Below are 16,291 nucleotides of genomic sequence, written 5' to 3' on the forward strand. Positions count from 1 at the left end.
AGATCAAGAAATCTGTCCAAAGTTACAACACTAGTCTGTGGCAGGTCTGACTGATTCCAGAGTTCTTAACAACTAACAAAGTAGTCTAGCCACCTATCTTAAGTACATAAAGCTCAGAGGGCTAAAGTTCAGCCAGTTAGTTGCAGGGCTGGGTATATTTGAACATATATATTAGATAGAAGATAAACTACAGAACAATTTATGGTAAAATAATTATCCTATAGTAAAAAGTAAATGGAACTCTGGGCAAGCTAGAAAGTAATTAGTAGATTACAACAGAAATTAAGGTGAACAATCTATCCAGTCATGAAAAGGTGAAAAGGAGAGCTGCAGAGAAGGTTAATTATCAGAATCCACATCACACTGGCATGAGGTGGATTTGAACTTGAGTGACTATTACTAATAACCATACAGACGTGGGCTTCATTAGGAAAACAAATTTCCTGATCTAAATGAAATCTCCTTAAACCATTCATTCTCTCCCCTGGACTGCACTACACACTCCCTCCTCTTTTGCTCTGATGTCTGTGATCAAAGCAATTTTCTGACAACTAATTCAACTCCTCAAATAAATGTTTATAAGTAAGGTTATCAATTATTAAACGAAGTATAACTTTCACTTATACATTAACAATCTTTTTTTAACAATGTGTTAAGTGATTTTGGTTATTGTAAATCACCTTCTCTCAGCCTCAGTAACTTTGGAAAAACCAAAAGAACTTTAACCAAAAGAAGCATAATTCCTATGCACTGATATGTAATTTTGGTTATTGTAAGTCACCTCTCAGCCTCAGTAACTTTGGAAAAACCAAAAGAACTTTTACCAAGAGAAGCATAATTCCTATGCACTGATATGTGAGGAAGCTCATTCTGTACTGTTCCAAATCGCTAGAGAGCCTCTGCCTGTCCCTGCTATCCCAGAGCTACATGGCACGACTTGCCTTAAACTGCAGCTATTTTAAGGGAACCTGATCATGTCCCTTCAGATGAAGATTGGACAGGAAGTAAAATATAAGAGAATAACCTAGTTAATGGGAAAACAAAAGAGCTCTTGGACCTGACCAGACATTCTGGGCTGAGTAACCTCAGCAACCAGGGCCTAAGCAGCACCTGCCAGCATGTTTAATCAATGTGCTCAGGACCTTCCATGCTTAGCCTAAAAAAGTTAGATGTGATTTCCACCTTCAGGAGGATGAGTTCATAATTGTATAATAGGTGTTTTCCAGGCCAGTGACTTGAGGTGGAGTCGGGTTGCAGGCAGGTAACTAGAATGTATTCCCTGGGTGGGCCCAGCCAGCTTTTCCCCAGGGAACTCGCCCAAAACCCTCCTTCTGCTCCAGCAAGCGGAAGCTCAAGGCTGTATCACAGAATGCTCACTTTCTCCACATCTCCGTGTGGCCTGTGAGCTTTTGCTGCCAGTGTAGTGCTCTTACACCTCTCACATATCTAGGTGTGCAGCCTCAACTGGTGTCCTGGCATCTATCTGCTCCTGCTGGTCCCACCCAACAAGGCTGCTCCTGCAAAGAAGCCATCCCCATATCAGAGGTCCCCACTGTTCGACTCCTAATGGATCAAGCACAGAAAGCAAACACAGAGAAGCATTTATTTCTCACCAGCATGGCATCTTGTATCAAGACACAAAGCAGTACTTCATGTCTGTTCTTTGGATTTTTAGCAGAAATTTCATGGTAGAAATTTCTGTTTCGGTGGCTCTTGATTCAGCTGCCATGTTCCTAGCATTCAGGCACTTGTCTGGAGAAAACCAGTGTCACCATACCTTTAGGCACCCAGTGTCCCTCTCCTCTATCCCTGAGTGTTATTCTCAATATTTGCTCTCTATCATGTTGTGGAGAGCTCCTTCTCTATCAGTAACATTTTTGAGTGGACTGACAGGTAGCCTTCATTACTGTAGGGCCATGGAGTTCTTAGATCAGAGGTCTCCTATGAGCTCCAATGAGCCCATTTATGCTTCCCAAGAAACTCCTGTTTTGAGCAAATAAACTTTCTTGGTGGACCCCACCCATCAACTCCAAATCTAGTCAAATGGCTGCCAATTGTGACATTTCACAACTTACACATCTACACTGTGCTCCTCATGACACTAGATAATTATATATGAAAGTCCCATACCATTATCTTCTGTTTTGCTGTTTCAGACAAAGGAATATTCATCATCCAAAGTGAGAGCCTCAAGAAATGCATTCAAGCAGGCAAATCTGCCCTGACCCTGGAGAACTGCAAACCACCAAACAAGTACATGATGTGGAAATGGGTTTCCAACCACCACCTCTTTAACATAGGTGGCAGCGGTTGCCTGGGCCTGAATTTATCTGATCCAGAGCAGCCGCTGAGCATCCATGAGTGTGATTCCACCCAGGTTTCCTTGAGGTGGCGCTGTAACAGGAAGACGATCACCGGCCCGCTGCAGTACATGGTGCAGGTGAAGCACGACACGCTGGTGGCCTCCGGGAAATACCTTCACAAGTGGATTTCCTACATGTCAGGTGGCGGAGGCATTTGTGAATATCTGCACCAAGGTAAAAAATAAATAAATAAATAAAAATTTAAACCAAAGTATACTCATGAAATGTATTTAGACCCTCACGTGTACTTAGACTTCTGCTAAATACTTTTCAGTAGCTTACTCGCTTAATGTAAAAGGGTGACCAGAGTCTTGTAATGGGCTTTCTAAATTCTCCTAAAGAAGCAGAATTTCTCAGAAGTTAAAGGCATCAGAGGAGAAAACACTGACCTTTGGGAATCAATGGAAACAGGAGACAGTACAAGGGTACAAGAGGAAAAGAGAATATGAAGGTGAAAGAGAAAGATCTTTGAAGTTAAAGGCTTGGCAGGATGAATATAAGAACATCTCCTGCCACCATTTCTCGTATTGTAGAGGCTCAGTCCCGGGATGGACTGTGTCTGCGGCCACCTCGATGCCTCCAGTGCCTTGCTGGCCTCTGTGTGAGGTCACCGTACAAGGCATTTAAAACAGACTGTTGTCAGGGGTCGTTTGGTGTGTGCCAAGGAATGGAAAAGAGTGGTGTGTGGTTTTTTTTGAAGGGGCTTTCATTTTTCACAGTTCTATAAGATTTGGCATTTTTAAACAGAAAAAAACACACACAATAAAAGAAAGAAAGCAGCATAGTTAAATTCTGACACCCCAAACCTGTTCCTCACGTTTTGTTTGGTAGTGCTCTTCACTCATTCACCCGTCCATTCATCACCTATCACACACTTATTTTCTCAGGCACAGTGCCAGGCATTTGCTTCACAAAGGCCAAGACAGCTGTGGCCCCTGCCCTCAGGGTGTTCAGTAGAATTATGCCTTAATAAGAACATGCCTATCTAAAAACTCTGTACCAGTCCTAGGAAGCAGAGCAAGGAACTCCAAAGATCCAACGCAAGACTTTCTCCTGTACCTGCAACAAATAAGTAAAGAGATGGAGCTAAAAGCAAGCTATTTTCAGGACTCACTACAGTGAAACAAGTGCTGCAACCCAGCTCTCCAAATAATTACAATTCCGAGGAAGAGCATGACATTTTGCTTTATATTAACATTTTAGCCATATGCCCACACAACGCATGCAGGGGAATAGTGAGTGGAAGGCAAGGACTGAAACAAGAGGATGTGTCCTGAAATACCAGTAGTTCCTAAACAGCCTTAGTCTCTAGGGCTGATGGTGCTGGGTGAGTTCAGTCCAGCCCCTGCCAGTTGTGGGAATGGGGTGGGTATCTCCACAGACAGCCCTTTCCCTCCAGGGCCTAGTGACTCGAGGGTGGCCCTGATCCTCCTCACCACAGAAAGCCCCGGGTGAGTCATGAAGAGTTGTTGTTTCTTGCTTAAGGCCAAGGATGACGGATCACAGAAATACTCTGAAAAAGCAGCCAGCAGGCCACCTTGGCACTGTCGTGTCTCTGTCTCCAAGACGACTGTAGAGGCCTCCCAGCTCTTCCTCCCTCTTTGCCCCCCTCCCTGTGTGGGTCCCGTTTGCCACCCTGCACCCCAGTGAGTCTTTAAAAATGGAAACCTGATCATGTGATTTTCTCATTCAAAACTCACTAGTGACTTTCCATCATGGTCAGAGAAAAGGCCACAGTCCATAACGTGGCAGAGAGGGCCTCTGTGAGCTGACCCTCTGTACTTCCCTGACTCCACCTCCCATCGCTCCTGCGTGCTCCTCTGCATTCATCCCACACATCTTGTTGCAAGTTCTTCATATTTGCTGTTCCCTCTGCCAGATGACCCTTTTCCAAATATTTGTACCCTTGCTTCTCCCAGTTCCTATTCAGAGAGGACTTCACTAACCACTGGGTCCAAAATAGTGCCCCTTCTCTCTCTCTCTCTCTTTCTCTCTCTCTCTCTCTCTCTTTCACACACACACACACACACACACACACACACACACACACACACACACATTCTGTCTTCCTACCCTATTTTGTTTTTCATCATGGTACTTATCACCACCTGAAATGATGTGTTTCCTTGTGTATTTGTTTTCTTTTTGTCTCTCCCCACTAGAACAGATGCTCCATTTGAAAGGGAACTTTTACCACTTTGTTCACTGTTATATCCCCAGTGCTCAGCTCATTAAATGCTCAATAAATGTTTGTTGGATGAATAAATTAATGAAGGCCCATGAAGCTCTTGAGGCTCAGATGCTGATCAGTGACATAGGTGATATTTTAAAGTAAAATCCTCATTAAATTTTCCTTCCCATCCTTTCACAAATGTGTATGCACTGTAGCAGTGCACCATCATGAATAAACAAGGAGATAAATATATACAAACACCATTTGTGAGCACGTCCTCTGAACCCAGCACTAGCCTTGCACATTTACATTCACGAGACAGTGGGGTCCTGAGGTTCTCTGTGGTATAGCAAGAGCTTTGCCCACTCTAGGTTCTCAGTCATTAAAAAAATGCATTCTCCGTGTGACAGTTTCCAAAGATCAAGCTGGCATAATATTAATTTGACTTTGTCTTTTCCTCTCCTAGACTTGTATACCCTCAAAGGGAACGCCCACGGGACACCATGCATGTTTCCCTTCCAGTTTAACCACCAGTGGCATCACGAATGCACCCGGGAAGGGCGGGAAGACAACCTACTGTGGTGCGCCACGACTAGCCGATACGAAAGAGACGAGAAGTGGGGATTTTGCCCAGATCCCAGTAAGAATGAATCTTCTCTTCCCCCTATGTCATGAATGAATCAAGGACAATTGGGAAGTTATCTGTACCTAAAGAAAAGCACTGGGATGGATATATTGAAGTCTGAATAAGCACTCTGATTCCAGTTATCCAAACTTGATTTTGTGTTTGTTTTTGCCTTGAAAGGACAATTCTAATGTGTATTCCTTTTTTTCCTTATATTCAAAAGATGTTAATTAGCCATTCTTCAGTAAGCTTAGTCTACACGGGTGCTTTAACCAGAATCAAATGATCATACTCTGTGATCTCATTAATCCCAGCTCCCGGCAACATACTTAAAAACTCAGTTATCCCTTCAATCCACTTTCTCTTATGAGTTGCCTTGATTTCTCCAAGTTCAGACTCCCTGTCATGCCGTTGTCACATCCAGGCATCAGCTGGGTCCTTGACGATCTTTCTACAATGGCAGACAATGAGTTCTCAGTCTTGATTCCCTTTTCTTATTACTCGATTCCTAGGTATTTAAACCTCAAAATATTTTCCTTTCTTAACCTGCCTTTCAAGGTCCAGTGACAACTGCAATATCCTAACTATTTTTTCAGTTAGTACTTTGCTACTTTATTTTATTTACATAAAATGTTTACAATGGTTCCTAAACATTGGGGAATATTTATATATACCTTCCACTCTCTATACTCAATTTCCTTCACCTTGGTTCCTGTGAGTGAGAGAATATAGCTTTTATAACCTCATCTTCTATGCCTACCTTCCGCTCCACATAAGTAATAAAATACAGCAAATAAATTTGAAACAAAAGCAAATTGAAGAGATTAACTCCAAATAATCTTCTGACTGATAAGTTACCTGTAGATTGTTTTCTAATTTAGGAGCCACTATGGCTTAGTGAATATGAATGAGCAGAGGCTTTGAAATCAGATAGACCACTATTGGAGTCCTTCCTCCCAATGATGAGATCTTAAGGCTCATTTTTCTGCCATAAAATGGAGAGAATAGCAGTATGATTAAGGTAATTGAGAGGAACCAATTAATTAGATGATGCATTTAAGGCACCTATAGTACCTGGCACATGATAAGCATATCATCATCATCATCATCATCATCATCATCATCATCAGCTCTAACTTACTCTTTCAGCATGCACTTGTGAATCAATGATCCTGCCTCTTTATTGTCTGTCAGGGGCACTAAGCTAGGTAGGCACAGTGGTGAATACCAAGAATGTTAACACTTAAGACTCTCCCTTCAAAGAACTTGGCATCTAGATGGAATACAGGACAGACAGAATTTGCTCTGTGCTAGAAAATGCAGTCTATATTTGATAAGATGCTCTAGAATCACCTGGGGGGGGGGAGTTAAAAATGCACATCCTACTCCCCTCCCAGAGACACAGTGGGACCGGTGTGTGGGACCCAAGCATTGGCATTGTTGACAAGTGCCCAAGGTGATCCTGCTGCAGATAATTCTTCATCAGACAATTCCTAATATGGAGGGAATTCTATGCAACATACAGCAATATACAGGAATGGTATTAAGACACTAAACAACCAATATGGTATGGGCTATTGACCAGAGTGGAGACCTTAATGTGGCAGTTAGGAGTCCCATACTCCCACTGCTGGTATTAACCCCTTAGCTGCCAAATTGTCAGGAAAATGTGGAGGGAGTGCAAAGGAGACTAAGGCAGCAAAGGGCACTCAAGGAGCCCAGGACAGTAGCTCACCAACCAGCATGAAAGTATTTTTTATTGAAAGTACTGCCAGATCATCAGCCTTCTCTATCTGAATCTGAATGCATGTATGTAGGTATTTGTGCATGCAATCCCTACACTCCTTGGATCCTTTCATTAGATGTCATATTATTTGCATTAGCTTCTCTTTCCATTTCCATCTCTAATAAATGTCCTTATTGAAAATAAATAAACCAATACCAAAAAATTAACATGTATTTCACATGACCAATTTTTTTTTAAGCTACAATATTCTCCTTGAGGTTCTGCAAAGATCACTGTCACCATCCTTTGTCCCTTTTAGCCAATTATGGTTTCCCTGGTGGAAGCCTGGGTTTAGTGGTGCTCTGGGCTTCTCACTCTCAAGACTATCTATTTGTTAGCTTTCTACAGCTCAAAAGCTTCCTCTGCTTTACAGCCTGCTGGATTCCAGCTTTCCTGACCTTTACCACAACCAACAGAGAGCATGTTTATTTGTACAGTGCTAAATTATAGTACCAGTTTTCTTCCTTTCTTGTTACTTTTGGTTCCTGTGCAGGGTTTGGTTTCTGACATAATATTTCTGACCAACATAACTCAAAATGATGTGTCAGAGACTGAAATTTAAGTGAGCTGATATGTATTTCAACAAGTAGATAAGGCAGAGAGGAGTGAGTAGAATAAAGATTTGTACTTGTATATCTCATCTTTCTTACATGGATTTTTTTTTTAGTATCTCAATGTAAAATGATGCTGTCTTTTTTAAGAAGTTGATTGAAAGTGAACAAAGTTTAACTTTAGCATTAATGAACACATACACAAACACACTAGCAGTGAAGGATGCCATAAATCATCAGTCACTGTAGATCTTTAGGACAAGAATGGCATATAGGAATCTGAGTTTGTTTCAAGGCAACTCTGAGCCATGCTAGGTCCCTCTTGGTTGCATATCATACACAGCTGGAGAGTCAAGCACATTTAGTTTGAGATATTTTTAGGATGTCAATCTCAGGAATTATCTGATTGCGCTTGAACTTGGCTATGTATGAAGGCTGGTGTGGGGAGGGCAGCTTTCCCCCGTGAGGCCTGCCAGGTAAAGCCTTTGTAATTGCTTATGGTCAGGCTTAAAAATTTACATATAGGTTTTTAACCAGGAGTTGGACCCCTCACTGGTAAGGATAGACTTGGAGGAGAAAGTGGGGTGTTAATTAGGACCCCAGCTTTTTTATATGCATAGATAAGTTAATTGCAGAATACAGATTTGGAAGAAGAAACCAAGCATTCAGGTTGGGACATATCATATGTGAATCAAGCATGTGAAAATGTGGACTAGACAGTTAGACATAAAGGTCTCTATATAGTTGAAAGTTATAGAAAAGGGATTTATGAGAATGGGTTAAATAGTCTAGAGTGTGTGTAAAATAAAAAGGAAGGGAACTCAAGGCCAAGTCTTAAGACCTCAACATTTAGTTTGAGTAGAACCAGCAAAGGAGATGGAGACGGGGTAGCCATAGAGATAAAGGGTGGCCAGGCATGTGAAGTCAAGAAAATAGGGTATATTGGCAAGGAGAAGGAGGGTGCTCAACTTGCTAAATGCTGCTGAAGGGCCTGACTTGACAAGGTCTAAAAGTAAGTGTTTGTTGTATTTGGCAATATGGAAGTCATTGGTGGTCTTAACAAGATACCCATCAGTTGCCAGATTGAGTGGGTTAAAGAGTAAATGGAAAAATAGAAGGGGAGGGAACACACTTCCCAATTCATTTTATGAGGCCACTATTACCCTGATACCAAAACCAAAGACATTACATGGAAAGAAAGCTACAGACCAATATTTCTTATGAATATAGATCCAAAAATCCTCAACAAAGTACTAGCAAACAAAACTCAGCAACATATAGAAAGAATTGTTGTACACCATGACCAAGAGGAATTTATCCTAAGACTGCAAGATTGGTTTAAAATCTGAAATCAGTTAATGCAATACCCAGATCAATAAGATAAAGGACAAAAACAACATGATCATCTACTGATACAGAAAACATTTGACAAAATTTCACATCCCTTCATGAAAAAAAAAAAGAAGGAAAAAACACAGGAACAGAAGGAAAAAAACTAGGAACACAAGGGAATGTCCTTAACTGATAAAGAAAATCTATTAAAAAATAACAACACCCACAACCAACATACTTAATGATAAAAAACTGAATGCTTTCCCCCTAAGATCAGGAACAAGACAATACACCTGGGACAATGGCAAAGCTATGTCCTTCAGGAAGAAAAATAAGACACATTAACAGACCAGGAGGAGTGGCTGCAAGTCAGTCATAATCCATGATAAAATCCAGTACTGACAGAAATGTACCTAGTTCATTAAAAAAAGAAATATACTTTGGGAGGGGGAAAATCACCTATTTATAACATCATGCAAAAGATTTGGGTAATTTTTCACCAAATAATAGGAGATTCAAAGATATTTACAACCCAGTTGCTTCCCTCAAGGAGTTCATAATTTAGCAACAGAAGGGAGCATATAATTACAACCAAAGGTGCCAAGAAATATAACATTATTTTAGCCCTTATATTAGAATTTTTCAAGATAATTAAATGTACGTGAGACGCCAGCCTTTGATCTTCCATTTTCAGTGGCTTGGGAAGAGAGATTATATATGAATAGTAAAAGAACTAATAGGTGCACAGACCTCAGGCCAACATGGAAACCCGTGCCAAGTGGATTCCCAGGGAGCAGTCTCTGAGACAAAGATGAACCTGCAGGAGTTTTCTTGGGGGAGAGTGGGGTGCTCTCAGGAGCAATACACGTGGAAAGGAAGGGAAAGAGAGCAAGATTGGCAGGACTGGAATGCAGGCCACTAACCCTCTGAGGTGTTCTCAAGCTGGATTTGCCCCCTGTTGGGAAGACAGGGGCCTTATTGCCCTGCACTGATCAATCATGGTTTGCCGGCTGCCTTTGGGAAGGGAGACTGACATGGGGCAAAATGTCTCGTCAGCCAAGGCAATCCTTGAAGAAGGCTTAACATTGAGAAGTATCTCCTGGCAGCTGAGGAAATAAGGCCTTCAATCCTGAAGGGAGATCAGTATAGCATATTGCAGCACCCTGGCCCAGGGAGGCATTTCCATTCCACTTGTTACCGTACAAACTTCCAGAAAGAATCCTGGAGTGACTGGCATGCGGCCCACCTAGGGAAACAGAGAGAGGACTTGTGTCTGCCTGCACAGAAGTACAAATTCTTATATTTTAGTTAAAACCAAATTTCAATGACAAATGTACTTGTTAGGAGAATATGGGCACCTGTTTCAAACATTGGACTGGACGTTTCCTTTTGATCAACCTTAACAATTAGCACAGATAATCCAAAACCAAGGGAAATCGAAGAAAACTGGGCTATGTAATTTGCAGTACAGATAGGATCACCAGCAAGCCTCTCACTTAACTGTTGAAGGTATAGAATTCAGTCAGTTTCCTGCGAAAAGCTGTGTCTACGTAGCTCCATCTATGTCTTGCTGAAAGGACAAGACCAAATCTTGGCAAAAATGGGAATGAGGTCAATTGAAGTGTTCTCCAGACCTTTTCTAATCATGATATGGCTGTGGCTTGGAGGCTTACAATTAGGACTTATTGTCGAATCTTTCCCCAGAGCAGGAGATGTCTCAGTCCTATCCCCAGGACTTCTGACATCCTCTCCCTACAATTCCCCTTCTTACATCTTACTCCACTTCTAGTGTGGAAGGCTATTCAGAACCTGCCTTCCTGGGAAGTGCTTTGAATGTTTCCTTTTAAGCTGGTGTTTCCCAGTGTTTGCTTCATGGACCATCTGCCTGAAAATCAGGAATGTGTTTAATGCAAATTCCTGAATCCCACTCCAGACCTCCTAATTCAGAATCTCTGAGACCTAAGACAAGGAATCTACAATTTTTTTTACAAGCTGGTAAATGATTGTTAGGCACATTCTCATTGTAAATACCCCCCTGCTCCTCCCTCATGGCCTCAGCTGTCACCCAGGATGAACTCATGTCTGATATCGCTGAGTGTGCTGTCCATCTTGGGGATGGCCTAGTATTTTAACTGAAGATAATCTCTAAGGATTCAGTCTCAGAGGGGAAATCTCAGCCACCAGGGCAAGATGGTGCCTGAAAATGTCCTTCCTTTCTCTTCCCTTTCCTCAGATTTATTTGGTGATAGCCTTGTTTGCTACCCTCCTACAATCTTGCATCTGTCTATAAATACATGTATCAGTCAGGAAACTACAGACAACCTTGGATTTATATGTGGTTTAATAACATCTGGTTAACTAATGCAGTTCTGGGGAAAGCATGTTACAAACAGACATGAAAACAAACTGTCCACATTTGAAAGGATACCTAACGAAGTATTATGGGAAAAGGAAAACAAATAAAAAAGAATTCATTATCAAATGCATTTGAAGTATCCCGAGTTACAGTTAAACTGTTTCTTTACCACAGAACTTCTCAGAGCCTTTAAGATGTTAATGTACATTATAAATTTCTCACAGGAGTCATTATGTCCCGGATTTTCCTGGGGAGTTCTTGAAGTTGTATTATTCTGTGGATCACAGTTGGGGAAAGGCTGTTCTAGATTTTAGCAGGTTGCCATCCATCACTTACTCTCATGCTGTGGCATGGGTCACATTTTCTACATTGTAAAATTCTTTGGCTGAGTTTGATTTCAGGTAATTATCTTAGCTGCTTAGTTCACCTTGGGTTTTGACTGAAACTTTTAGCAAAAGCTTCCATATTAGGCCTTCATTTTCAATAAACTTCAGATTTCAGATCCACATTTCATACTTTATTAAATTTACTTTTAAACATACTATGCAATCGTTGGTCAATGTTTTACAAGTAGATTTTGCTTCCCTTCCTTTTAGCTGAAAGAACTTTATTGAACCAAATTCAGTTTTCCTGTTCTCAATGTTTATTTGAAAACTGTGTTCTCTATAAAGTCACATTTCAACTGTATCCCTTTAACTTCCTCTACCATTTTGATTTTGGTGGGGAAAGCCTTTTGAAACACTTGTGTCTACCTCAAATAAACCTTTAAATTCATACAGTTTTCAGTATAAAGTTCTAAATGACTGCTTTTTAAAGAATCAGATGTTATTTTCATAAATCCTTCATTTCTCTTTCCTTCTCTTGAAAATGGCTTCTATTATTTTCCCAGAAAGTATCAGAGCTTCTTTGTTGATAATTTCTAGAATTTTCTTTAAATCTTGAAAGAGTTTAACCATAAAGTACCAATAGGATAACACTGCCAAGTTCATCCTAGAGACCTAATCAAGAATCAAGAAGGCACTGAAGTTTTAGAGACTGCAATTTGGAATCATTCCATTCAAATTCCTCTTAGATTATATTGCTGTATAAGATTACAGTTAACGTTTTGATGGCTTTTGTTTCCAGCATCTGCAGAGGTGGGTTGCGATGCAGTCTGGGAGAAGGATCTCAATTCACACATTTGCTACCAATTCAACCTGCTTTCTTCTCTCTCCTGGAGTGAGGCACATTCATCATGCCAGATGCAAGGAGGTGCTTTACTAAGTATTGCAGATGAGACTGAAGAAAGTTTCATAAGGAGTAAGTATGGGGACATTGATTGATACAATTAAAATGACTCTTAACAATTACGTCCACATATGCAAAGGTATATTCTGGAGGGAAAAAACTTCCTTGGAAAATATTTTTCTTTATTAATATGGTCCAAACTCACACTCAGAATTTTGACCTGAGCCCCAGGCCATTCCATTTGGCACCCAGTGTTTCTTATTTTCTCCCCCTTGGAGAAGAGAAGCTAAGGCCCCAGCAAGTTTGCAGCTCAAGCAAGTGAATCTGGGAGACTTTGAAACTTAGGTACAAATTCCTGCTCTGCTAGAGACCTTAGCCATTGAGTTCCCATTAATAAATAATCAAGTCATTCATTAAGTAAAATCTTTACTATCACTCACTGTGTGCAGGTACGTAGTAGGCCTTCTGGTGGATTCCAAAGAACTTAAAATTAAGTTGGAAAAGCAAAAGCACACACATGGTAACTAACAGTATAAGAATAATGTAAGATGTCAAAAGAGTTGTGATAATGGGCTGGGTCTTGTGTTTCACCTATCACCTAAACTATCTCTTACTTCTTCTTTAAAGATTAAATGTTTGTGTGTGTGTACATACAACTTTAAAAAAAAAAATTGGAAACATCTGAAAGCATCACAAAATTAGTCACTTTCATTAAAAGTTTTGACACTTCTTTCAAATTTTATTGCATATGTAGTACATGTTTATTCTAGAATAATTTTAAATTTTCATGTATACAGAAAGAAAAACAAGTCTTCCATAATTCCACAATCCAGATAGAACCATGTTTTGCAGCTAAAACACAAATGCATGCGTACATACATAGAATTTCTCGAAAATGGTATTGAATAAAAATACGCAGCAGTTTCACAGTGGTTAGGAGCCGGGACAAGAGAGCTACCTGCCTGGGTTTGAATCCCACCTCTACCACTTACTACCACTTACTACCCAAGCAAGTGACTTAATCTCTCTGTGCCTCAACTTCCTCTCCCTATCAAATGGAAATAATAATCATGCTTACCTCTTGGCAGTGTGGATTACATGTTATAATGCATGTGAAGTCTTAGAAAAGTGCCTGATACACAAAACAAACATTCACTGTGTTAACCATTTAACAACCATGCATGCAGTTTGGTAAAAACACTTATTTATCTTCATATAATGAATATCTGTCCTTGCCTACAAATACAGGTATATATAGTAGGAATAGATAGATACAATTATTTATTTTGTTTTATTTAATTTGTTGGTATTATAAACCACACCTGCACATACCTTTGTACATAGATCTCCAATTGTTTTTCTATAAGTTTGTAGTAGATTCACTGAGTGGAAGTAGAAACACATTTTAAGGTTTTTGAAAGTCATTAATATCTTCCAGAAAGACTGTAACAAATGCATGAACGGTGCATGCCTGCTCCTTTCCCCACAGACATTCCAAAGTGGAAAATTATCATATTGAAACTGATTTGAGTGAATCATATTTCAGAAAAACACTCATTTCCAAAGCTATTGTTAGCCTGTAATGATTTTTATAGAAAATTCTGTGCACCACTTAAGAATTACAATTTTTATCTATCTTTACTGTTGGTATTTCTAATAATAAGGTTTGGACTTACTCTTCAAACTTAAATAACAATTAAAAAATAAGATATGTCAGAGATTTTTATTGAAATACCACAGTTCTTTAGTTAGAATGGGTATTGTTTAGGAAAACAGAAGTCTGTTCATAAATAAGAAAGCCTCCTCTGATCAAGGTACTTTTTTTATAAGACTAGGCTAATCACCGATGAACATTAACTATGGTATAAGGAATTATCTAAGTTGTCACAAATGCCAAGAAATATCCAAAGGAATTTAAATTTGAGTTTTAAGTAAAATAGACTGTTTGGGTACCTTTGAACACAGATTATAAATTGCACAATGATTTTTTTATGTGTATTAAAACAATTTCACAGAGGGTATTCAAAGTTAAGTCTAAGATAAGAATTACTAATATTTAAATATTTTAAGTAGATTATTTAAAAATATCACTTGGCACTTACCCCCATAGGAAATGTGAAAATTTTTCTATCTTGTCGATCCATTTTCCATTCCTCCTCTTGCCACCAGGATATGATCTAATCAAATGATGCCGCTGAAAAGTTTAATCAACATTAGGAAGAGGCTCTATGTTAATGCCACAGGAATTTGGAAGATCAGAGTACATGACTGTTATGCTGTTTCTGTTTAGTGATTTCTGGGCTCTCAAAATTATAAAGCACCTTTCCTCTTTCCTTATTGTGTTACATTCTTCCAGTTGTTCACTATGGTATTGAAATGTCCAAGCACAGAGGATGCTGCAGCCTTGTTAAGTGAATTCGCTGACCTCTGTAACCTGAGTGACCATACAATGGATCATCCAAGCAGACTCTTTTGAGAGTAAAAGCAGCTGTGATTCATCATTATTCTGGAACTACCAACATAACATAAACCATGAGTCTTCCAGGCAAACTGGGACATATAGTCACCTTATTTATAACTCTTATCTGCCAGGGTCTCAGTCTCAGGCAAAATAAATTGGGTTCCAAAGCAGATGAACCATGAGAGAGCAAGGCTCTCTTCTTTAGATGAAAAGATTAAATGGGTAAAGAAGATCAAATATATGATGATGGATGGAAACTAGACTTTTGGTGATGAGCATTCAGTAACATAGACAGATATCAAATTATAATGTTGTACACCTAAAATTTATATGCTGCATCAACCAATGTTACCTAAATAACAAATAAATAAATAAGATTAAATGGCAATATTTGAAAGTGTCACAAAATTAGCCACTTTCACTGGAAGTTGTTGACACTCTTTTCCCCCCAAATTTTATAGTACAAGCAGCACATGTTTATTCTAGAATAATATTTTAAATTCAGGTCCACAAAAAGAAAAAAACAAGAAAGATTTCCCTTAATTCTTCAATTTTGATATTCCTGTTCTTCTGCACAAGCATGTCAATGCACGTGTTTGCACATAGCATTTATAACCAAAATGGCATTGAATTAAAACATGAGGAGCTGTGGCGCAGCGGTTGGGAGTAGGAGCCACAGAGCCAGCCCGACAGAAAAACTTCTCAGCCCAAGCTGAAGAATCATTCGCGTCGTGCATGGCCCTTACGGTCCAACCTGCTATGGCTCCCTCTGGGTCCCCTGGTCACTTGGATCCAGACTCCTCAGCTGGAGTCCTGTGTCTCCAGGCTGAAGTCACCAGTCCCATGTGGCGAGAGTGGCCCTGGACACTGCGTCCTCCACCTTCTAGAACCCTGAGAGCACAGTGCACACAAACGAGCTGGTCTCACAGCCTCGCGCTCCTGGATGGATGAACAGCCCTTGAGAGGCAGCCCTGAGACGCTTACCCGCTTCACAGCTGCTGTCAGCGAGCCTTAGGGGACTGCCAGCTTCCCCAAGATAGGAGAGGCTGGCTTCTTTACTCTGAAGCACCAGGTAGGGGCTCGCAGCACTTAAACCCTTTTCTGTCATTGACAGGAGTTAATTTATGACTCCGTGCTCCAGGCATAGAAAAACAAGAAAGAAGTGTAACATTGATTTTTTTTTTTTTACACTCTAATTTCTCTTCATCTCAGAGCACTTAAGCAGTGAGGCCGTGGAGGTGTGGATGGGCCTGAACCAGCTGGATGAAAATGCTGGCTGGCAGTGGTCTGACAGAGCGCCGCTCAGCTACCTGAACTGGAGCCCAGGTACCCGCAGCATCCTGTTTCCCCTCAACAGGGGCATCGTCCCGCAGCCTAAAACAGCAGCATTTCCCGTGTAGAGACAAGGCATATTATT

General features: G+C 40.3%; 1 protein-coding gene across 2 annotated transcripts in view; it reads left to right on the forward strand.

Annotated features, from left to right (window-relative positions):
• Window positions 1-16,291, forward strand: part of PLA2R1 (phospholipase A2 receptor 1) — a 94,121-nt gene that overhangs the window by 15,547 nt on the left and 62,283 nt on the right. For both annotated transcript variants that reach the window (XM_081141811.1, XM_081141812.1), the window contains exons 2-5: window positions 2,157-2,537; window positions 5,003-5,176; window positions 12,312-12,485; window positions 16,087-16,200. In XM_081141811.1, the coding sequence (XP_080997937.1) occupies window positions 2,157-2,537; window positions 5,003-5,176; window positions 12,312-12,485; window positions 16,087-16,200 (843 nt within the window). The remainder of the gene's footprint in view (window positions 1-2,156; window positions 2,538-5,002; window positions 5,177-12,311; window positions 12,486-16,086; window positions 16,201-16,291) is intronic.

Source organism: Miniopterus schreibersii, assembly GCF_964146895.1.
Source record: "Miniopterus schreibersii genome assembly, chromosome: 7".
In the NCBI taxonomy this organism is placed as follows: Eukaryota; Metazoa; Chordata; class Mammalia; order Chiroptera; family Miniopteridae; genus Miniopterus; species Miniopterus schreibersii.